Source organism: Gopherus flavomarginatus, chromosome 3 (genome assembly GCF_025201925.1).
Source record: "Gopherus flavomarginatus isolate rGopFla2 chromosome 3, rGopFla2.mat.asm, whole genome shotgun sequence".
Taxonomy (NCBI): domain Eukaryota; kingdom Metazoa; phylum Chordata; order Testudines; family Testudinidae; genus Gopherus; species Gopherus flavomarginatus.
In genome coordinates this window covers 120,915,032-120,939,718 of record NC_066619.1, presented here as the reverse complement: position 1 = coordinate 120,939,718, position 24,687 = coordinate 120,915,032, and the positions used below count along the sequence as shown (strand labels likewise).

Sequence of the window (24,687 nt, the reverse complement as noted above, 5' to 3'; positions counted from 1 at the left end):
GAGCAGCCCAAGGAGGAAAGTGTTAGTGTGGTTTAACCCCCTCTCTCATTGCACACAGTGATGGACTGGAAGGGGATTGGCCTAGTTAGGAGAATAGACATGCAAATCTGTGCGGAAGCTGTGGAATATTTCATGCTGGATGGAAAAAAAAAGTCAGTGGCCTGCATGAAATGAGTGGTTAGTCTCTGTCCTGTTTCTTATGGATAAGTGTCCACATCACAGTTAGCATCTTGTTGGCAGCCTCAGTGAGGAGGGCAGGTATTTAAAGATTATGGCAACCAAACTACTCTCACCTCCCTCCTCCCTGCTTGGCCTGATCTACACTGAAGTATAAAAGATTGTACAACTGGATGGAGCTGGTGCATGGACCAAGCACCAGCAGCCTGACCTATTTTTACTGAAGCATCTTCAAAAAACTCCTTCCTGAGCATGGGCTGCTGAAAAATGGTCCAGGCTAGGGAACTAAACTGTTTTTGAACCATTTGGAATTCTGGGGGAGATCTCCCTAGTGCAGATGAAAAGTAAGAGGATATTAGATGGGGAAGGAGAAGGGACCTTCCCATTGACTGATGTACAAAGAACTTCATTTTCCACTGCTGTTAGGTCACCATCTTTTCTCACAAACCAAACCAAACCAACCCAACCCAGACTACAGCAAAAATGAAAGATCACTGGGTTTGATCTGAAGATGAACATGTCAATGGACAGCTAAGAGTATATCTAAAAATGTCTTAAAGAATTTATTTAGGGTCTCTTTTATTCGATTGGCAACTGTGGCAGAGCACTGGCTTTGCCTTGGTGGGAGAGGGCATGTCCTGTGCTTCTAGACAGTTAGGGTTTGCCTCAGAGGTTTGCTGTGACCCTCAGTGTAGCCTCTCCACCCTCCTAGAGGCCACGGTTACAGCTTATTCAGTCACCTTTACGATTCGCCAGTCAATGGGCTTGGTGTAAGAATTCTCTTCAGTCTCTGTTTTCCTTCTCAGGGAGTGATTCTGTAGAGGTGTAGGGGGGAGGTCAGGGGGAACCCAGGCCTGCCTTCTTCTCCGGGTTCCAATCCTAATTGGCAGTGGCAATAGGTAGTTTTCCTATACTAACGGAGCTATAGCCCTTCCCTGGGGTACTTCCCCAAACGGCCCCTCCTAGCACCCTCCTTGGTACCTGACCACGCTTGTTCTCCCAGGTCTTTTACTGCCCACCTTCTTTCTCCCAGTCTTCCCACAACACCTTCTTACTCCCAGCTCCTACCAGCCGGCCCCTCTGAAGGGGCTTCCTTTTAAACTAGTCCCAGCTGGTTCTAAATAGACTTCAGGTGATCCGATTAGCCTGTTTCCCTTGATTGCTTCGAATCTGTTCTTAATTGGTTCCAGGTGTCTTATGGAGTCTGCCTGACTTAATTGCTTCTAGCACCTTCCTGACTGCTCTGGGGTAGCCCCTGCCCTGGTCACTCAGGAAACAGAAAAATATTCATCCCTGTCCAGTGTGTTTTCCTTCTACCAGACTCCTGCACCCAACCAGTCTGAGTCTGTCACACAACGCATTCTCTGTACATCATTATTCTGTTCCGTTTCATGGAGGCTTGTAGGAAGAAAAGGCTTACCAAATAATCTCAGTGGGCTAAGGCTCTAGCCTATAAAATAACTTTGAAATAAACACAGACAATGAAGATGATTTACTATTTCAAGCTCCAATAACAAAAGAGGTAAAAAGTTTATGGGAAATGTACTTGGCTAGTTTTCCTGTTGTGGTCTCACATCTGTTTTTTAGCATTAAGACCATGGATTATGGGACATACCATAATTGAAGGGTAGGATTTTGAAAAGCACTTTTCATTGGCCTAACTCTGCTCCTGTTGAAGTCAGTGAGCGGGGGTTCTGCATTCCTGTCAATGGGACTGGAGTTAGGCCAGGGCTGAGAGGCTTTTGGAAATCCCACTTGAATGGCACAGCAGTGAAGATTTCAAGCACAGGAAATGAGCACTTCTTCAAACTCACATCCACATTATCGTGATGCACCAAAATCCCTCTGATTCAAGATGAGAATATATCCCTCGGCAACGCACAAAGTGCAGAAAAGGCTTAAGGTAAAGCAGACATGAACCCACTGTCAGAACAGCGGCAGTCAGACACTGCATTGAAAGATTTATTTTCTTACCTCTTGCACCTTTAAATTTTATTACTGTTTTTTAAAAAACAAAATGGAGAAAATTAAAAAAAGTAAAATCAGATGAAGAGCAGGTACTTGTTTTCTTCCGAGGGGAAAGACAGCCAGAGATCTGTTCCTGTGAGCCCCAGCTCATGCTGCACACTGATCCTTAGACTTTACTTTCCAACAGCAGGAGCTACATTTCTGAACCTCAGGGCTTAAAGTCAGGCACCTAAATCCATATTTTTGGTACCTAAATAAAAGTGGCTTGATTGTCAGAGGTACTGAGCATTCACAGCTTCCATTCTATCTGCGTACCTTGGGGTTTTCCACTAACGTTAATAAGAGTTTTGTCAATGACTTCAGTAGAAGCAGGATCAAGCCCTTAGTGCTTCCCATGTAAATGAGACCTGCAGAACAAGTTCTCTAGTAGATTTCATGGAGTTTCCTCCCTTCTCTCCTAGAGAGGGTTCTACTATGGTTACAATATATTTTGTTTATGTTTTTTCCTTCCCTTTCGCTCTCCCCCACTGAGTTGGTTATTAAGGAACGGCTCTGCCAAAATCTTCAGTTTTAATCTTACTCCATATATGTTGATATACAGCTATGCCCAATGAGATTCCCATTCATTTCAGTGGCAGTTCGATCATGCCCATTAGGCAAAAATGCATTAAAAACTAGTTTAAGTTTTCATTCATTTGCTCAGATTCCAAACTATTAAGTAAACATTCACCTCCTGTGGGGTTAGGACATGGTCCCAGATGTTAAGCTGGCTAAGAGAGCCCACAAAAGATTCTGCTGGATTGAATCCTTCTCCTCTCTGGTCTTGCTCTTGTCCAAGTATTAGCGCGCCGCCACCTAAACACAAAGTAAAATGAAGATGTTACTGCTCTGTACAGAGGTTGATGATGGTAAATACTTTATAGCAAAAACTGTCAAATACCCAAAGAACCCACAAAAACTGGTGACCTAGTAGCAGTGATCTTTAAAGATTAAATTAACCTCTACTGGAAACTGGGGATACTTTCAAGCAGTTGTTTAAGAAAGGCCTTTTCTTCTTAGAGGTTACCCTTAAACTAGGTTTTACCGTGAATCATATTACAACACAATTAATAATGTAATTATGAATTATTAATTGGCATAAGATATGTCGCAGTAACAGTTGGTTAACTGTTGCTTTAAATTATCCCTTCTCAATGTTTCAAAACTATACATAGTGTTAAAATACCATATAGAAAAAAGAAGCATTTGATTCCAAACAACTGAACCACATGTAAGACTTGATGGTAAACGCTGTAATGCCCCACACAAGTAAATTCTGTTTTATCTCATCTAATATTAGCACTAACATTGGAGACCAGTTTGTGGGTGGCATCACGCGGGCATGAGAGTGAGGACAGAGGTGCCAGATGCCTTCCTGCATTGTGCCCAGGTTTTGGAGAGAGCCAGAGTGTGGTTGGGAATGGAGGGATGGAGCACAGAACCCTGCAGGAGCTTCACCATTAAAAATAGAAACCATGCTATGTTTCTGAGAAGACTGTTCTCTGGCAGGTCTCTGGAAAGCATGGACCTTCCACTGCTCTTCCGCTCTTCCATGCAATAACATATTGCATGTTCTTTTAACGCTACAATGCAATAGTTGCTCTGAATGGAAAACACTCCAAATACTGCATGTCATGCAACCTGTTAAGTGTCTCTCATTTTCAAGCAGGTAGTTAAGGGCTTGATCATCCTCCAGTTGCAGTCCTGGGGGGTTCTGTCACTGATTTCAGCAGGGAAAGGGTTAAGTTCTAACAATAAACAAATCCTAATTTCTTCCTCATATCAAAGGAAATAATGAAAGAAGTGGACATAAAACAGTTATGTCATTCATATTCTAGCAAATATAAAAACGTGTCATATACTGTGAGGAAGAAGTATTACTGAAACTAAACTCCCAAAATAGGCCTGAAAATTATGAGGAAAAAGCCTCTAAGTACACGCTTCCAAACCAAAATCACTCCTGAGTTTAACACAGGCATCCAGTTGTGAGATCAATTCTCACTAAAACATTCTCTAGTCAATTTAGTCAATGCATTTCTTCTATGGGCAGGATTCTGCCATCCTTACACAGCCTGTTTTAGACCTTACTCCATGAATATTCCTATTGGTTGCAATGAGAGGCTACTCATGGACTAAGGTAGTACCCAGCCTGAAGAAGGATGAAAGAATTCAGTTCTACATAAATGCTGAACACAGAAATAAACAAAACCTTCCAAGCCTTGCAAGCCCTACAATAACAAGAGAAAAGAAACAGAGCCAAACAAACGTTAACAACGTATACCAGGGATTTTTGATCCTACAGATAGACCTCTGCCTCCATCAGACAACTTCCCGTCAATATATACATTCCAGGCTCCATTCATGCATGTCCAGGTGACTGCAATGTGATGCCAGTTGCCATCATTCACAGAGGGACAATCTGTGATCCTCTCTTTCCCATTCACATAAAGAACCCAGCTGCATAAAGAGCAGATACCAAGGCACATTCAATCACATGCAGAGGTTTAATAAATATAACATTCTCTTTCAAGAAAATAAAGTTTTTTTCCTGCTTGCTACTCCCTACACAGGAAAAGTCATTTACTGAAGGAGGTTAAGTTTCCCCAGCTCACACAGGAAATCCCTGCTGCCGTATTTGTTCCCAAAGAGAAGCCTTGGGAGTCATCACGATCATACTCACAGACAGTGAAATAAGGGGCAATTTCCACATGTTTAGCTCTGTAAATACTATCAAAAAAAGGAGTTTCAGTCATGTTTTTCAGTGGATTCCTAAACTTCAGTTCTTCTTGGTGTCTCACAGCCCATGGCCAGAGGGTCACAGCAATCAATACGCCTGCTGATAAGCTCCTTTTTAATGTAAATATTTCATTAAATACATCTTTTGTATTCTGTGTAAAAAAGACAGGGAGAAATATTCTGCCCTCTAAGCATTGCTACTTTGTTGCAGCCGAAAATGTATTTGGAATTAATCACAGGGAAAAAACAGTAAAAAACGGCAACTCTGGCGACACAGTTTTGATTCAGATTCAGCTATGAACTTCCCCAAAGACATGTATTGCTGGAATTTGGCGTTTTAGTTCAGATTCCTCTCTATCAATTAAAAAGCAATTCTAATCTAGGCAAAAAAATGATAAATCCTATTGATTGATTTACCCATTGTAATCTGTTAGCAGAAATGCATTGTCACTTCCATTCTCCACTGCATAAGAAATTGGAGTCCCATAATTAGTAGTGTCAGCTGATCTCATCCAGAATGCACAGGTGATGTCACCAAGTGATGGGAGAATATTGTCAAGCATGACATAGCTATAGATACCAGATACTTCAAAATCCAGGTTAAAACCAGAGGACTGTTCTGCAACAAACAAGAACAATTTTCAGATGTACATTCGTGCAAATGTATCAACAAATTAAATGAAGCTTAATTAAATGCAATAAAACTAACCACAACCAGGCTAAAAGTATTTGCTTTCAACTGGACTGAACTAGAAATATTTTATTTCTAGCCTACAAGGTGTTCACATGGAGCCTTCAATACCTAGAAAAGATGCAGGGTTTAAGAAGCACAATAAAAAAAAATTCTTGTAATTTTCTGGTAGATAATGAACATGAACCTTTCACAACATTTGGATGTGCCTTTCAGCCCTCTGCCATACAACTAACATGTCCATCTAGCCATCCTAAATCCATAAGTGCCTGATTGGACCTGTGGATGGGAACAAACAGAGGCATGGTTCTTTATGGAATTAAAAAGCATATTGTACAGTTATGGAATAGAATTTGTGTCTTTTATGTTCAAGGTATTGCAAGGTGCTTTACAAAGAAGTAAAATGCATGTTCTGTGCAAATGCAGCACCCATTATGCATTCAGTAGTAGTTCTCATAAAGCCCTGGACATTAGAAACTGTTCTACTGAGAGAGGGGATGATGCATAGATGACCAGCATGTTTCCTGGCTCTTCCTAAAAATTGCCAGTGGATCTTTAACTTTCATCTGAAGATCCACCACATATGAGTAGAAGGTATCATAGGTTAATGTCTTGTCTAAAACAGAAATGTTATAGAGTCAAATTTGTCTCTGCTGTAACCTTGCTGAAGTCAAAGGAATCTCACCAGGCTGGAATTTGACCAGTTATCTTTAAGACTGTATAGTGGAAACCTTATGCCCTCTGTTACCCCAATATCTGTGACTTTCTGATGCAAAGCATCATGAGCAGTATGTGAAGTACACAGAGCTTAATAACTAGGACACGTGAAAGAAGCTGAAATTGAACTTCACAGGCCTATAGTGCACGACAGAAAGGGTACTGCGCTTTTACGCAAAGAAGAACATTATCAAAATATTGTTTGCTAGCATGCATGACCTTACTTTGTATTTACAGGCTACATTTGAAATTAATTATTATTATTATTTATACTGCGGTAGCTTGCAACGGCTTTGCTCAGAATTGAGACCCTACCCTGCTAGCCGCTGTATAGAGAAGCCATATGGTATTAACTCAGCTAGCATAATTCTTGCCCAGAAGCTTTGTCAAGCCACCTTTTGCTGATACTGTGGTCCTGTGTACCTGTTTCACACCTGCTGCCTGTAAAGCCAGGGAGACATTTACAAATGTACGAGTTCAAGGCATCCACACAGGTAGCTTGGTTTAAACAGGGATTGGATTCACACTCATTGATGTTCACTTCACAGTGCAGTCCTGTGTACCCTGTCACACATTGACACCTGAGGATGAAAACAAAAAACACTCTTCTATTGTGGCTGCTTTTAAAGCTCACACATCTGTAGACTAGAGGCATTCTTTGGTTCTGCTAGAGATCCAGTTACATTACAAAAAGCCAAAACATTAGAGAGGCACTCCAATATTATGGAACCTTGAAATTCACAATGGGTCCTTTTCTGTAAAATGGACCAGAGCAGAACACCCCATAAACATCAGAGAAGTTCTGATCTGGATCCAGAAACAAACTTTTTGGTCCAGGTTCATCTTGATGAAACATAAAAATAGACGACAGGAAAGGCTGAGGTCCATCAATGCCCATATCTTCCCCCGGCCCAACAATCACAGGAAACTTGATCATGTGGGATACACAAATTGATGATCATTGTTCAATGCTATAATAGAAGGTTAAAAAATGCCACAGGTTCCCACCCCACTTCCCCATGCCAATACAGCCTGGGGAGTGGAAACTGATTCAGGAAAATAGAACATTGTAAGTTTCCTCGTTCTGTAAAGATGGCCGCCCTACAGCACTCTCACTTTCTACTCCTCCCCCGCCACATTCTCCTCACTATCTATCACACCCTTAACAAAAGCTAAAATAACACCATCACATTTTTTTTTCTTCTTAAATATCCACCTTTCTCCCACACTGGGGTGCATGTTGAGACCACTCGAAAGAGTGGCCCTATAGCCTTTGCTAAAATCTTTCGGGAAACCCAGACACTGCAGCACATCTGGCTTTGCGTATTACAGGAAGTCCATCAGCAGTTTTTCACCTGAAGTTGTTGATACCATCTTTGCATGTGGCCCCATTCTTACAGGGTCTGCTGAGACACTCATCAATGTTTCTTTCACACAAGACGCCAGTAAACCCAGGAAGGCACTTGCAATGGAAACTCCTGATCCGATCCTCACAAATGCCCTTGTTTTGACATGGGTTTGAAAGGCATTCATTCACCTCTGTTTCACAGCGAGTGCCTGGGAAGAGAGAGACCAAAGCAAAGCTTTACATTCAATTTAAAAAGATTCAAAATCTGTTAGGAACAATCAGGAACCAATTTCCTGACAAATCCAGAAGACAATTAAAATTATACAGAATTCTTTGGGGAACAGCAAACAACAGATTAGCTGAGTGGCTGGCTTTTTTCCTCAGCATAAAATATATTGCATTGATTGGATGCAACTGTAGAGGAGATGCAGGAATCAGCTTCACAGTTATAGAAACAAAACCCTCATTACATGTTTGTCAACATTTTAAAAAACAAACTTTTTCTGGGAATGTACAGAAATGGGTGCTACCAACTTTGTTAGTAAGTTGGGCTCTTTAAATAAGAAGTATGTCTCATCTGTCAGTTTGTAAGTGGTAAAGTAACGATGCTCAGGTGTCAATATGGGTTAAGGGCTGGATCCTTCATCACTAAAATTCCCATGAACCCATACATTCCCAGGATGTTGTGTGTGTGAAGAGTGCAGGATGGGCCCCTGAGGATATATTAAAAGCACACACACAATCAGAAGCTGAGACATCATTCAGAGTAAATGATGAGAGATACAGAGAAGAGAATGTATTGCTGAAATGGAAATGAGGTTGGAACCTTTTAATTTTTTAAGAAAATCATCTAGGAGTTTAGTTGTACATCAGATTCCAAGTTGTGAGATATGCAAAGTTGCAGAACTTCTAATAGAGATGGGGAGGCTTTGGCCCATGGATATGCTGCTATATAATAATAAATAAATAAATAAATAATAGTATTTAACACTTGCACATCAACTCAGAAGTATTTCATCAAGATGAATATTACTATTCTTTGCTCAAGCTCATACAAAGTTGAGAATAGAAACTAGATCTCCCGACTCCCAGTCATGTGTTTGAAGCCACCAGACCACGACCTTCTCATCTAAATATTACACATGCCTAGATCAATGCACACCAATAGCAAATCTATGAAGATAATTTTGAATTACACTGTACTTCTTAGTGAGCATAAGGTAAAATTTTTCTGGTTAAAATAAATAATAACTAAATCAATCAAAAAATACAGCTTACCTGTGAATCCTTCTGCACATTTGCAGTGATAAGCATTGATGTCATCAACACAAAGTGCTCCGTTCACACACGAGTTGGACCTGCATTCATTTATATCCTCCTCACACAGTAAACCTTCAAGCAATAACAGTTACAAGAAATGATATATACACAGTATTTGAATACATACATGGTATGTATCCTGTAGTGATCGGTTTTGAAAGCCACAATGGCAAAATATTTCTCATAAAAGGTTATTGAGAGCAGGAGATAAAATCTTTCAAGGATGTAATTCAATGTGAACAGTTGCCCATCCGTACACATAGTTATTGAGACTTTGGAGGCAGTGGAGCTCAACATTTAAAAAGAATTCAGCAGCACATGTATAATTTTAATTCATATTGATTATAAAAAGTGTTTATAGGAGAATGTGATATAGGGTAGAGACTGCTTAGGTGGAAAATACTAGGTCTTTTTATATCTGTGCACAGGAGTAGGAGGATACCTATTTGATAATCAGCAATTTAATGATAAAATAAATTAACACTCGATTCAGCAAGGTACAAAAGCAGGTGCCAGACTTCAAGCATGTGAAAAGTGCTGTTGAGAGACAGAACGTGTGTGTGTTTGTGTGTGTGTGTGTGTGTGTGCGTGTTTTCATTAATGTTTCTGTTCTAAGAGAAAAGATGAAAAAGTATCAATTAGGCATCCATAGGATTACTCACATGCTTGCACAAGTGTCTTGCTGAATCAAGGCCTTACAATATTAGGTTTCATTAGCCTTTTTCCACAAACGTGCCTCGTTAATATTTCTTCACTGTTATTCCTTTTAGAACAGAAGTGTTACTACACACACACACACACCCCTTGAATATTAATCCTTTTACTTCACAAAATATTCCACTACACCAAAGGTTTTCTCTGTCTAATAATAGGCCAGATTCACCCCTGTTATAACTCCATGGAAGTCACTGAAGAAATAAGCATAACCCTAATAGGTCCATTTTATCTATGCAACATGTAATTGACACCCTTACAAAGAGGAGTTATAAAGCAATTAAATCACTTCTGTCACCTGTATAGCCTGGTTGGCACTGGCAAATGAACACCCCAATGCCATCTTTGCAAACTCCATTGTTGAGGCAAGGGGTTGACTTGCACTCATCAATTTCCTTTTCACATTTTAAGCCTAAATTGAAAAACAAAGCAGGATCACAACTGAGGACACGGAAAGAAAGTGTCATTAAATCACTCAGAAACACAGAGGGCATTACAGACCATTACCTTCGCTTTAAAACACAGCAATTTACCCGAGACCTATGACAATCGCTATCAGAAAAGTACAGTGCAGATCAGTCAATAATAAAATACAAGCTGATCTGTTCCAGATCTTCAACTGTAGCACATTTCTACCCTTTGAAAAAAAATCATTGGGGAATATAACATTCCCAGTTGCTTTGGAGCAAGAGCAGAGCTCACAATGGATATATGCAAAGGTGGACCTAATGGGACTGATGGACTGAAGTGAGAGTTTCTCGGTCCTTGCTGATCACAGTTGTGGTCAAGGGGTGAGATATATTCAGTCTTGGTCTGATGCTGCTCACATTGAAGTCAATGGGGATGTTACCATTAACGCCAACAGAAGACAGTACATAGGCTAACATGAGCCTTTTGAAAATCTCTCTTAGAGAACAAACACTGAGATAAACCATACAACAACCAAGGGAACAGTCCTTCATTTTTTGTAAAATGTGAAGAATAATGAATAACCTGTGTCAGCAATAGCGATTTCCATTAATTATATTATCTGCTTTTTCTGCCAGGAGTGTCATGTTCTTTTAGAATTTCTCTTCAGAACAGAACTTTCTAACTACCCGATATGATGAAACAATGTCCTCCTTACGTACACACACTTTACCTGTGTATCCAGATGGACACATGCAAATGTACCCACTTCCAAGCTGTTTGCACGTGCCATTATTATGGCATGGTTCCAGGAAACACTCATGAAAAACCTGTCACAGATGGGAACAGTAATCAAAGAGGTGGAGATACAACCATGGGTATTACATGGACAACTATCTATTCCAAATCTAAACTGCAAACTATTTCACTGTATCTGGCAAACCGCTAACCCATGGTCACAACCTTTTAGTGCTCTATATGCCTGTGACACTAATTCTGTCTTTATTCATTGACTTGTTCATTACTCTTATGATTTCACCTTCTTTATAGAGTATGTGTATCTTTTGTCTGTAACTGTGTAAAACAATCTCAACTCACAGTTTATAAGATAAAATCTAAGTGATGTGCTGAACTGTGAGACTATTAATTAGCAGCAATTTCCCAGCAATCTTCTACGGCAAGTGCCTTCTCTGAGGTCAATTTCCCCCTTAACCATTCTTTGCTCCATGGAGGAAGCATCTAGACAGCTGAAGTTAATACTTGTAATGGGAGTTTTGGGTGCTCTATTTAACAGTTATTAGATGTTTGCAGCTCTTTCTCTACAGAACTTAATAATGACTGACACGTAACAGCATTTAAAAAAAAGTCTTTATGCCACAGTTCTCTAATATTTCTTTTTCACTCCGTTCCTCTCCACAGAGGTTGGTAATGTATCCCTGGCATTAGCCATCTGTAGTTACTGGGAAAGGTGAGTCAGGGACTGCATTAGGCCTACAGGCTGTATTTTAACCAAAAATCTAAAGAATAGAGAAATAAATACCTGAAGCTAGTGGCATGAAAGGGACTTTTTCAGATGTTAGCATTCTAGTTATTGTTATTTATTTGTACTTTGGTAGCAGGCCTCCCTTCAGCAAATCACTCAAGCATGTGCTTAACTAAGTACATGAATGATCTGATTGACTTAAATGGGAAAACTCCCATGCTTGCTGTACTGGGGCCCAAGTTTGTGGACTGCTCGTATTATAAGCTAATAGTTCAGGTCTAATTTATCACTTACCAAACTTATTCATGTAATGTAGCTTCTCACATCCTGATTCTGAGACAGAGTGGTCTTTTCTGAGTTACAACAATGGGGGCCTTTCATGCAAACCCATAGTCCTAGGAACAGTCTCCACTCATGTGAGTGGTCCCATGTATCTTGAGAGGGCTAATCACAGGAGAGAGGATTTGCGGAATTGGGTCATACCTGACTTATTTGACATCTCTTCTTAAATTTATATAAATCAAAACAAATCAATGAAAATAAATACTTCAGAACCAGAACCTGGAAGCCAGAAGTAATCTCCTGGAAGACCAAAATGAAAAAGAGACCAAATAAAAGAGACACTGATCATCAGCTTAGGAGCTACTGACCAGATGAGGGGCAGGCCTGCCAACTGCAAGGAGTTGGGGGGTTTATGTTTTTTTTTTAAATAAAAATTTAGTGACATTTTTTATGTCCAGCTAATGTTCTCATGCTTCTAAATCTAAGACTGCCTTTGACTGGATCAAATCTCCTTCTCCCAAACACTACTGTTCTATTACTGTAGCAGAATTTTAAAATACAATATTTTAGTGAATCACTATTAAATTACCACTGAGTGGAAGAGATTATTAGAAAAATGTGAATACAGTTTTTTTTATTTCTGCTGCATAAGGCCGTTAATTAAGGACTAATATATACATACATGGCTTATATATAAGCCAGTTATGGAGTTATAGGGCACAATGTTTGATTACTTTAATCAAATAAAGGTAGCCCCCATGGTAATTATAGCTGCCTAGTTTGGAAAGTAAACTCAGTATCACAGTTATATTCTGGAAGGCATTAGCCATTTAATACTGGCATCAGATACTCTGTTTCTTCCATTAGAGCTAGCAACATTAAAAAAAAAAAAATCTTGTCCTTGCCTGACTGCTGACTTTGTATTGCTTGCTGATATTTTCTGGAGAGACTGGTACCATTATACTCTCCTCGGCCGCTGTGAAAGTAGAGCCAAAACCTAAACAGGATTATTATGAGAGCAGCTGTTAATGCAGCTTGACAAGACTCTAATTGCATTGCACTGATGCACTTAAAAAATGCTCTGAGGGAAGTGGATTTGTGGGAACAAATACCAAAACTTACAGTAATAACACATTCAATTCCAAAACATGAACATCTATAATAAATGAAGAAGGGGAGGGGCTCTGTGATGAATTCACTCGTTAGACTTATTCCTTTCCAGTCCTGACTTAGAGCTTAGATGGTCACATAAATCACGTTAGTCTGTCTACCTCAAGGTAGTTTTTATAGACCGAAGGCAAAACTCTCATTGTTTCCAATGAGGTTACAATCTAGGCTCTGCCATGGAACCTTAATCCATATCACACAATCATACACAACTGTGTGTGACTGGAAGCTTCTGATAACTCAGAGATAACCCAGGAAAGGAACAGCACAGGTGCTGCATTGGTAGAAATGTGTGGCGAACATTGTGGAAGGAGAATGGTCTATTCTTTCTTTGAATGGAACCAATTTTCACTAAGGGCCAGATCCTCACACTCCCAGTCACATTCTCTGGAGAAAATTAATCAACTTACTTGAACAGTCTGTGATGGATCTGGCACCAATGATCGTAGTTGTCCCATAAAAAGGACAAGATAAGCAGTAGGACTTCCCTGGATCTGGTTGATAGTAGTCCCGGGGGCAGGGGTAGCAAGGCATTAAACCAGAGCGAGAGAATTCCCCTGCTGGACAAGGTACTGCAAAGTGCAAAACAAACTCATATGACTGCTGGCTCCCACTGTATGATCTTTTCCTCACCATCATAAGGCAGTTTTTGCCTCAGTACTACAAGACTAGGCCAATAATCATGAGAATTTCGCAACCAAAATGTGTGCTTATGGCCTCAAATAAGCTCTTTATACAACCAGAGAAATGTTGCCATGTAATCTTTGTTCCTACGTAGACAGTTCTCAAATTCAACCAAACACCCCACACTGCAGTCCTTGCAAGGCACAAACATATTTTCAACTAGGTCAACACCTGGAGACAGATTCTCTTCCCTGTCCCACTCTCACTGTGGACTGTTTTCCTCATGAGCCCTTGGGGTGCAACTGCCCCAAAGGGGCCTAGGCCAAGACAGAACCCATTGACGGTAGTTTACATGTGAAAGCAGACTCAGTAAAAACTGAGTAAGGACCTCAGGATTTTGACTCACAAAATGACTGGCTATTGCCTGCATGGTTGTTACAAAACATCTACAAATAAAAAAGAAAACACTTTATTATCACATAGCCATCTGAATATCTGACACAAGGCTTACACTACAATACTGTGTGCATACAGCACAACCCCATCTCTCAAATATTTCAGAAAAACAGGTGTTTGATATGCAGCAAAAAATTATGTACACTGCTGCTGGGTGACATAACTGCACTGCAGTCAGCCAGGAGCTGCAGGTAACCTAAGGTCAGATAAATGGGGTGATGTGGATGGTATTTAGCAACATTTTGTTTTCAGGAATTTCACTGGCCTTGTCTTCACAAACCTCCACATGCTGAGATATCCACAGCTCCTCTTTTCACTGTCGACATCTTTTCTGGACAGGCGATGCAGTTCTTAGATCCAAATACAGGTTGATATGTGCCAAGAGGACATGACTCACAGGTTTCAAGACCATTAGGTGAGTACGTTCCCTGCTTGCACTGAGCTAAAAGGCAAAATAATACATAAAGATTAGGCATAAGGCTAAGCAATATCTAACATAAAGTATGTCTCCTGTCCCCTAAAAATAAAGGTAACACTTTATAATATATTGACAGGCAACCCTTTAAAGAAAAAGCTACCTGGACATTTGTAAACCAGAAGACAGTGCTCTATGCAGTGTTAAGCAAAGTACAGAGAGCACATAGCATCAATCCCCCTTCTAAATGCATTTTATTTATTCTGAGGTTGTTCCTTTCACTGTAGTTTCATGGACACATCTAAACCACAGGCTGTACAATGAAATGTGCAACGCATAGAATAAAGAAAATGCAGTTCTGTGATGGCTGGTAGGCTGCAAATTACTGATAGTGTATTTCCAAGATATAAACTTGCTATAGTGTATTATATTCCAATCTGCTGCAGATTGTTTATCATTAGCAATTCATATTTTAACTAACAAAGCCAATTAAACAACAGCAATTAGAAAATACCAGTTACTATTTCGTATACAAGCTGCAAAGTGAGAGTTCTCTTCTGGCTTCAAGGCAGAATGGTGCAAGGTGGGACACAGACATGACAGTGCCAAGAGGTATTATTCTTTGGGAGACGTAGAGGATGTTGGCAGGGAGACGTGTACTAAGATGTGGTACTATGTGTACACTTCCCTTTCAGTGTTGCAACATGCACTCTCTCAGCCTGTGAATATTAACTGGGGCAAAGAGGTCCCTGGTTCTCAACCTGTCGAGCTACACCATCTTTTAGGTGTCAAGCACTGCTGGCCCTAACAGTCTGTTCCACTGACACTTAAGAGGTACAAGCAATGACATTCTAGATATCTTCTAAATACCTTGGTATTCTCCCCTCCCCACATGTACCCACGCAGGGGCAGCCAGGATCTAGGCAAAAGCCATAAAGTAACACAACAATCCATTTAATTTTCTATGGTGCTATTCTAGTTACATTTTGCAATGCTCGGTAGTTTTAAGCACTAGAAGTAACCTTTAAAGGCGATTTTCTGAATGCTGAGCTCGCACCTTTACATTCAGAGATACTCCTGGAGTGGAGGTATTCGGTATAGCTACCAGATGGGCAACTTTTGCATTCCAGCTGCCCTTCCTCATCTTGATAGGATCCAGTCCAGCAGCTTTCACAAGTGCGATGCTCCAGAGAATAGTAGGTACCCAAAGGGCAGTTAACTGGGATTTCAGAGAAGCGAAAAATAAAACACAGGTTAACCATGGAATACCTGACAATAAGCAGATGCTCTTCTTGGTATTTCAGGGAAACCCCATTTAGCCTAACTCGCTTTATCTCAATCTTGGCTTCGTGGATTCAGTGACATCTGTGCAACCTCACTGACATGACTGGGTTTGCATAGGGGGAACTGACTGGAACTTTGTAAACATTTGTATTCATGATGAATGGGAAGGAATGGACTGTCTTTCCCTGCCTGAGGGGAGAGCAGGCGATTCCCTGACTCAATCTCCATCCTTAGAGGTTTTTAAGGTCAGGCTTGACAAAGCCCTGGCTGGGATGATTGAGTTGGGGTTGGTCCTGCTTTGAGCAGGGGGTTGGACTAGCTGACTTCCTGAGGTCTCTCCCAACCCTAACCTTTTATGATCTATGAATAGGATCCAGCTCACTCTCTCAGCTATGCTGGAATGGCAGGGCTAACTGTAGTTAAGGCTGTGAGTAATCATTTTCATCAGCAGTGTGAATCAATGTGATCAAGTTCATATAGGGAGCAAAACTGTTAGGTAAGGTGTACTTTTTACATAGCCATTTTTTGGAGCAGCCCACCCTTCAGAAAGCAGACTGCACAAAGCACTAGATAATAAATTGCTTTGGCAGGTCTCAGCTACTGTAATCCTGTGATGCCTGTGCCAATACCTCACTGCAAACAACTATCTCTGCCAAACTTTTTTTTTTTTTTTTTAAGTCACATATACACGATATAAGGCCCATGGGCTTTTGGCTTACCACACATTCGCCCTCTCAGAACTGAACCTGGTCTGCAGAACAGAAAGGCTTTCTCAGTTTCCAGTGAGTTGCTGTCAGCTACGACCAGTTCTGATGCAAACTGAAAAGAATACATGGGTTCCTTATTGAGTGTCCTTTTCAGCCTGTTTGTGATAGTCTCCAGAGTTTTAAGAAGTCGCTGCTGGTTTTCTGATTCCACACTATCATTCCTTTCCTTGGGCAACGGCACACTAGCTGGAATATAAAAAGAAAACACATGCACGCACAGTGTGTTACAGATTTTATTGCTATTCAGGCCGCAGGAGTCTATGTGAGTGGACCAAAAAAGCAGTGATCATTGTTACTATGGTCAACGGGAACTGACCATACAAACCCACGTTGTACCAAAATGTAAAGTGGGCAATATATAGCATATATAGTGCTGACCACATAAATACATTACCCAAGAAATGAGCTAGTGAGAAAATGTGACTATAAACTCAGTGAGAAGCCTGTAGACTGCATTTCCTGCTGGCTTCATGAACTGCAGACAATGTAATATTTTGTTAAGAATAAATTATAAAAAGGAGGAGCAGGAAAGGGAAGTTTTTCCTTACCAGTGATATTAAATATTAACTTAATTTTGTGATCTGTCATTGGAATGTTGAGTTTTTTGTGTCTCTTGACCCGGGAGGGTGCTGTTTTCACAGAGCCAGAGAGAGGCATTTGTAGCTGTTCTTCCTGCACTATGTCAAGGAAGTCATCGTAGGAATAATCCAGACGGTTTGCTGCGCCCCAGCCTCCGGGTCCTGCAACAAGAAGCAAAAGTGTTTGGAAGGGAGTTCTGTCTCCATGCTCATTCAGGCCTTTGGTTCATTCCCAAGAGAGCCAACAAGTGCCACCGCATAGTGGTTTCTGAGATGTGGCTATCTGTCCAGGAGGAATTAGACCAGGGGTTGGCAACCCTTCAGAAGTGCTGTGCCAAGTCTTCATTTATTCACTCTAATTTAAGGTTCCGCGTGCCAGTAATACATTTTAACATTTTTAGGTCTCTTTCTATAAGTCTATAATATATAACTAAACTATTGTTGTATGTAAAGTAAAAAATGTTTAAAAAATGTTTAAGAAGCTTCATTTAAAATTAAATTAAAATGCAGAGCCCACCGGACTGGCAGCCAGGACCCAGGCAGTGTGAGTGCCACTGAAAATCAGCTTGCCTGCCGCCTTCAGCACATGTGCCACAGGTTGCCTACCCCTGAACTAGACCCTCACACTCAGTTCACGTAGGAGACTGAACAGCTGTGAGATTAACACATTTGGTCACTGTTGAACTGGGTCTCACTCATATAAATCCTCTAGTGGTAAAAGGCTCCACCTCCAATCTCCTCAGCTATCCAGTCCATATTAAGCATATTGGGTCAAATTTATACCTGGTGTTACACCCCTAAAGTTATAAATTGTACCATATATTCGTTTGGCCTGGACTGTTTAAATAAGTGGTTCTGTATGTAACGTGTCTTTTTATAATGATTGGAATTGAAGAACTTTTGCCTGTGCCATTCAGCATCTCCTTTTAGAAAAAAATGGAAGAATAAATAATCTTTGCATATAACTGAGCATCGTTATTTAGATTATAAGTAACTAATGGCAAATTTACCCAAGAATCTTGGAATTACATTCTGTGATTATTTCATAACTGATCTTTTAAACTATTGTTTCTAAAGAACCTGAGCCAAATTCTGATCTCAGCTACACAGATGCAAATTTGGAGAAACTCCAGAGACATCAGTGGAGATTTCATCACTGTTTCCTCCTAACTACCGTCAGTCACCAACCAAGGCCCCAATCCTGCAGTCTTAATCACAGTTATCCTTACTCACTGCTAATATGTAAACTCGTGCACATATGTCAAGTTCAATTTAAATCGGTGACAAAAATGAAAGACTCCCTCGGTTACATTAACAATTCCCGGAGTCACTCTGTCTCCTTCTTCGATGTTTTGGTTTCAAAATGTCTGGTTTTTGAAAAGCCCTTTTCTTTCAAGACTAGGCAAACAATTCCATACTTTTATTGTTCTTATATACTATGAGGCACCTCAGTCATCTTCTCCCCAACATGAGTACAGTGAATTGTACTTAGTGGGGGGGGCAGAGGCAGGGCCAGTGCAAGGAAGTTTCGTGCCCTAGGCGAAACTTCCACCCTGCACCCCCCACACAGCTAACCCCGTCCCCCCCACGGCAGCTAACTCAGCATCCGACCCGGGGAGCTCCCCTCGCAGCAGCTACCCCCCCCCACCGAGACAGTTAACCCCTTTCCCCCCTGTCCCCCCATGGCAACTAATCTCGCCCAGGGAGACTCCCTCTCTCCCCCCACGGCAGCTAACCCTGCCTGGGGAGGCCTCCCTCGCCCTCACCACAGCAGCTAACCCTGCCTGGAGAGACCTCCCCTCGCGGAAGCTAACCCTGCCTAGGTAGCCCGCCCCAGCTCAGCTCGGCTCCGCCTCCTCCACTGAGCACGCAGGTGCTGCTCTAATTCTCCTCCCCACCCAGGCTTGCGGCGCTGATTGGAGGAGACTTAGAGCTGGGCTGTGTGCTCAGCGGAGGAGGCAGAGTGGAGTTAAGCTGGGGTGGGGAGCTGTTCCCCTGTGTGGCACTCCTTCCCCCCCCGTTACTGTGGGTAGCCCTCCCCACGCGCCGCCCTACCCAGCTCACCTCCACTCCACCTCCTCGCCTTAGGGGACTTTTAGGCGCCCCCAACCACTAGGCACCTTAGGCAGCCGCCTAGTTTGCCTAAATGGTTGCACTAGCCCTAGGCAAAGGGATAGCTCAGTGGTTTGAGCATTGGCCTGCTAAACCCAGGGTTATGAGTTCAATCCTTAAGGGGGCCACTTAGGGATCTCGGGCAAAAATCAGTACTTGGTCCTGCTAGTGAAGGCAGGGGGCTGGACTCAATGACCTTTCAAGGTCCCTTCCAGTTCTAGGAGATAGGATATTTATATTAATTTAAAAAAATGTGCAGTGTATGAAACAGACAGGCTAGTGTAATATTTTCTCAGATCTATTTTTTAATTGTTTAGTGTCTCAAGTGCTCTGTAATTACTTTCTTTAAATCTTTCACACAGCATGCTTAAATCTACCAGAGCTAAATGTACCCACCACATTATGGTTTAGCAGAGCTAAATGTATTTAAACCACATTAAACCTATATAGCTAGCAAGCCACACAATAATTAAATTACCAATTGCAAATCCATTTTCATAGTCATAATTATATTCTAGGCAATGTTTCTGTGGCAAATCCTCCAATCTGCAGTCAATGTCATCGATATCATTACAGAACGATGGGACCTGTAAATAGAAATAGACAAGCTATTGAGCAAACAAATAAATATATAATCTAATCTCAGGACAAAGCACCCAGTCTCGCCTGCTCTCTGACATTAGATTTCATCCTGCATAGCTATTACAATCAAACTGTTTAAAACTTATGCATTTAGGATTTCCTCCCACTTTTGTGGGAACTTGTGTAGTTGCAAGAATTCTTGCAACGATATATGCACAGTAAGGAAAATCACTTGAGAGGAAGGATAGTTTTGTACTAAAGCACAAAATGGAATCTCAGTGACCGAGGTCCAAGTCCCAGCTCTAGCTCTGTGTGTCTTTGGATAATTCATTTAACTTCGCTGGGCCTCTATTTTACAAAATAGGGATAACAGTACTTCCCAATGCCACCATGGTGTAGCTGCTTAATTCATTAATGTCTGTAAAGCTTTGTGAGATCCTCAGATGGAAGGTGCTATAAAAGTGCAGAACTATTTGCTTTTAGGCTGGGCGATTTATTGTTCAAAAGCTTCATTTCCCCACTGGGATATGCTTTAAAGTACAATTCACTGTTTCACTTAAGTGGATTTATAATATTATAGAAAGAGATCTTACTGAAATCCTACTGAACACAGTACATTGCAGATGAAGTGACACCACTGGAAATTTACAGTAATTTGATCCTACTGGGAGATTTTATTAGTCCTAAACAAAACTGGAAGTCTCTCCTCAATAAAACCTTACAATAAAAGATGGTGTTACAGTGAGAGTAGATTGTAACATGCTATACCATCACACTGTACAAAAGAAAATAGGCTATACAATTAGAGAGGAAAATATTTTCTGTGCTACAGTGAATTCACTATATCCATTTGGTATAATTCCATAGCAGGGTAATGGGTGGGAGAAGAAGAACGGAGATGATGTGATGTATCTCCATAGTTTGCATGCAATTTGAAGCCTGAATATTTGGACTGAATGTGGGTTGAGCATGGAGGGGACGCAGAGGTAAAATCCACCTGCATTGTAAGGCCAGGTGTGAAGCTTTTCCAGTTGCTTTAGCAGCCGTAGCCTCTTCATGCGAGTTGCATGGATATTGTATAGGTCTAGGGCTGACAGAAAGACACAGAGGAGGCAAAGGCATCATTGCATAGCTGTTCCACCTGCTTTCTTCTTGTGCAACTTCTAGCTGGTGGTTAAGCAGTGCAGAGAATTTTGCACAGAACTTCCATGGCTAAGGGAGAATTGCCCCTCAATGAAGGGAGTGGTGACCACATCAGAGCTTAATGCAGGGGCAGCTGAGCTTTCTTTGATTTAACCCAGTCTGTTGCTTTTCAGGATATCTTTCCTGCAGGATGTGTTCTGGGAAGTGGCTTTTGTTAGCATTTACTTTCTCCCCCTCGTCTCTCACTTGGAGCTTATCCCTGTGGCTTGTGTGTTTGGAAGCTGGTGATTTCTTTTTTTTCCCCATTGGATCACTGCTGGTATTCCAAGAGTCTTTGGAAATGGATTGGACATATTTAAATGGACTTTTGGATTTGCTTTCTCCAGCTTATTGCACTTTAATATAAATGCTTGGGCAGATCTTCAAGTGTTTTTCACCAGTAAACTCAAGTTCTTATGTTCAGTATTCCATGCTTGTCATTTTAGCTAATGTTTTTACTCTGCACTTTGGGCTCACACACAGTTGATAATATGCTATCAAAGAGGAGGAATGAAAGGAAAGCCAGCCAGGATTTTCCACAGAAAGAAAATAAAGCTGAGCCAATAGGCGGGAAAGACACAGATGTCTTCAATCTCTCTGGTCACTCGATTACAAACCTAAAAGTTGCAATATTACAATAAAAAAACTTCAAAACAGACTCCAACGAGAGATTGCAGAATTGGAATTAATTTGCAAATTGAACACCATTAAATTAGACTTGAATAAAGACTGGGAGTGGATGGGTCATTACACAAAGTAAAACTATTTCCCCATGTTTATTCCCCCACACACACTGTTCCTCACACCTTCTTGTCAACTACTGCAAATGGACCATTTTGATTACCACTACAAAAAGTTTTGTTTTCTCCTGCTGATAATAGCTCAGCTTAACTGAACACTCTCCTTATAGTGTGTATGGTAACACCCATTGTTTCATGTTCTCTGTGTGTGTATATATATATATATATATATATATATCTTCCTACTGTATTTTCCATTGCATGCATCCGATGAAGTGGGTTATAGCCCACAAAAGCTTATGCTGAAATAAATTTGTTAGTCTCTAAGGTGCCACAAGTACTTCTGTTCTTTTTTCAATCAGAGAATGACTGTGAAGTCTTGTGTCTGTCCTGCACTATTCAGAGCGCGGCATAAGGTGATTGCAGTGACTCAGAAGTCTTTGGGGTTTGTGATCCAAATAAAATTATATGACAATGAGGGCTGCTGGGCTGGGAGGTCAATGATGCTTCTGAGGGAAGAAGGTGCTTTTGTTGGTAGTGCTTTTCTCTTCTCCCCTCTGTGTTGTCCTCTACCCGCACAGCCCTCAGTTCTGGGGCAGCACTGCTTCAATAGGTAAGGAAGCTGATTCCAAAGCCCCTTGAGGTACTGCTGCTTCTGCTCGGGAGCCACGCAATGGACAAGTGTGGGGAAGAAAAGGGCTGAGGATCCGCTCTGGGATGATGGGCAGGAGTGTATAGAGCATACCTAGGTCCTACGGAGTTTGCTGCTTTCTCAGGTGGTACAGTGCAACTTACCTGCAACCCTCTCATAACCCACTTCAAGATTGTGTCCCACAGGTTGTGAACTACTGGCCTGAGCACAGATCAGGACTCAGCAGGGCACCAGGACTGACAACAGTGTGCTCTGTGACTTGAGCAGGTCACCCAGGCATTCAGCATACAAGTTCAAAGAAAGTTCAGCAGATAAATCTGTCTTTAGGTGCCCATGTTTTCAAAGGTGTTGAGTACTGGGAACTCTTATTGATTATAATATCAGTGATCAGGATGCCATAACTTGGAACAGAAAGCTAATAATTTAGGTACCGACTTCTGGATTTAGGTACCTAAATTTAGGCCCCAGATTTGAATTTTTTGCCATAGTCCCCAAATGTCAAGAAAAGTGCTATATTGGGGGTGTGGGTGCAAAAGCATCAAAGGGCGCATCAACACAGCCCATGAAAGCGAAACTCCCAAACTGGGTCAACAGACATGGGTTAGCGGGGTTAGCGCCCTAAAAATAGCTGTGCAGATGGCCCTTTGAAGTTGTGGCTTAGGCTGGAGTTCGGTTCTCAAGACCGCCACCCTCCCTACCCTTCAGTGCCGAAGTGGCAATTTTAAAGCGTTATCTACCCAGCTATTTTCAGAGCCCCGCTGGCTTGCTCCTGCCTGCTGTGTAGACACCCTATATGACTTAGGAGCCCATAACCCATTGGATTTGGGCTCCTCAGGGCTCGTCTATACAAACACTTAGTATGCAGAAATCTGGGGGTGTAAACAGGAGTAGATCAAAGGGCACAGTAGATCAAAGTGAAGCCTTTATAATGCAGCAGCAGGGTACACAGGGACACTTAGTGCGGGGTAGATATATACTCAGAGTTCAAACAGACAAGCCCTAAGTCACAAGGCACTTTTGAATATCTTAGCACAACTCCAAGACAAAGACTGTGGTTAACTCTCCAATTTATGGATGCAAACAACGGTATAAGGGTTTTCACAGCAACCCCTACAATAACAAAGCAGTGAACTTTGCCTATAATGGAGACATTTTCTATTTTGAAATGGAACAGACTTCCCTTTCAAGTTTCTAAGGCATACAGTAAAAGAACAGCTAGGGAAAAAATGACAACATGTTGGTAAAAACAGGTTTATGAAAAATGAAAGAGTATTACTAACCTACCATTTTACCAAGCGCACTCTGAAAAGCCTCGGCAAAGTTTTTTAGAAGGTTGCTGTCATCACATCGCGTTGTTCTGTAGAGCATCTCAAAAGACTTGAACCCATGATTTGCAAAACGATTTACTGAAAAGAGTTGGGGAAAGACCCTTTTATTGTTTGTGATTTTAGAGTAACAGTTTCAAAAGAATACTATGGACAGGATATACTAAGTATTCATATTATCTGAACTCAGTAGCTTTCTTTAAATACAAGTCACAACAGAGGAATATAAGGACAGAAGAAAGAGCTGCTAAACTTGACTGTTACAATAAAAGATATCCAACTACTTTCATCAGATAGAGCACAATGTGGCAACCACTGAAATCCATGGATAGTAATTACATTTCCAGTACACACACTGTATTGAACAATTTAGTGTAGAAGTTCCTAGCTATTAAATATCCATTGTTGACGTAATTCAGCATTTTCTTAATAGAAAAGAATCTGTTAGTTTTATGGATTTTTTTTAAATCATCAAATCTTTTAGGATGTATTTTTTAATACACCTGAGAGGGAGAAATTAATGCTTGTTACTAATATAGCTTGGCTTCAAATGCAAAATTCTGATTCAGATTTCAAGCAACCCAAAACTCTGAGGTATTCAGATAAAGGATTTTGGGTTGACCCATAATTAGAACACCCTGACTTGTGTTGATGTCTATGGGGGCTACTTGTGTAAGAAAGGGAATGTACAATCCATCATAAACATCGGCTTCATTTGAAGTATCTGGATCTATAGTCAGATTTGGATTTCATATGACAGCAGACTTTGGGGCGGTCCAAGCTGGGGTTTGGATTGGACACGTCTCAAATTAGAAACTTCTAATAAATGCTGGTTGGATCACAATTAGTTAAGATCAAATGACTATATTTTGTGAAGTTATTTTTAATGCATTTTAATTTGCACAATTGCACTGGAATTT

The 24,687-nt window shown here is 41.0% G+C and overlaps 1 protein-coding gene across 3 annotated transcripts in view; it reads right to left on the bottom strand.

Annotated features, from left to right (window-relative positions):
- Window positions 1-24,687, bottom strand: part of SVEP1 (sushi, von Willebrand factor type A, EGF and pentraxin domain containing 1) — a 180,153-nt gene that overhangs the window by 78,302 nt on the left and 77,164 nt on the right. For all 3 annotated transcript variants that reach the window (XM_050942935.1, XM_050942936.1, XM_050942937.1), the window contains 16 exons: window positions 23,727-23,848; window positions 19,765-19,873; window positions 17,145-17,336; window positions 16,549-16,782; window positions 15,603-15,764; window positions 14,411-14,572; window positions 13,461-13,622; window positions 12,789-12,880; window positions 10,852-10,948; window positions 10,009-10,122; window positions 8,955-9,068; window positions 7,684-7,885; window positions 6,752-6,909; window positions 5,338-5,539; window positions 4,466-4,641; window positions 2,876-3,000 (listed from right to left, as the gene is read on the bottom strand). In XM_050942935.1, coding sequence (XP_050798892.1) covers window positions 2,876-3,000; window positions 4,466-4,641; window positions 5,338-5,539; window positions 6,752-6,909; window positions 7,684-7,885; window positions 8,955-9,068; window positions 10,009-10,122; window positions 10,852-10,948; window positions 12,789-12,880; window positions 13,461-13,622; window positions 14,411-14,572; window positions 15,603-15,764; window positions 16,549-16,782; window positions 17,145-17,336; window positions 19,765-19,873; window positions 23,727-23,848 — 2,423 coding nt within the window. The remainder of the gene's footprint in view (window positions 1-2,875; window positions 3,001-4,465; window positions 4,642-5,337; window positions 5,540-6,751; window positions 6,910-7,683; window positions 7,886-8,954; window positions 9,069-10,008; window positions 10,123-10,851; window positions 10,949-12,788; window positions 12,881-13,460; window positions 13,623-14,410; window positions 14,573-15,602; window positions 15,765-16,548; window positions 16,783-17,144; window positions 17,337-19,764; window positions 19,874-23,726; window positions 23,849-24,687) is intronic.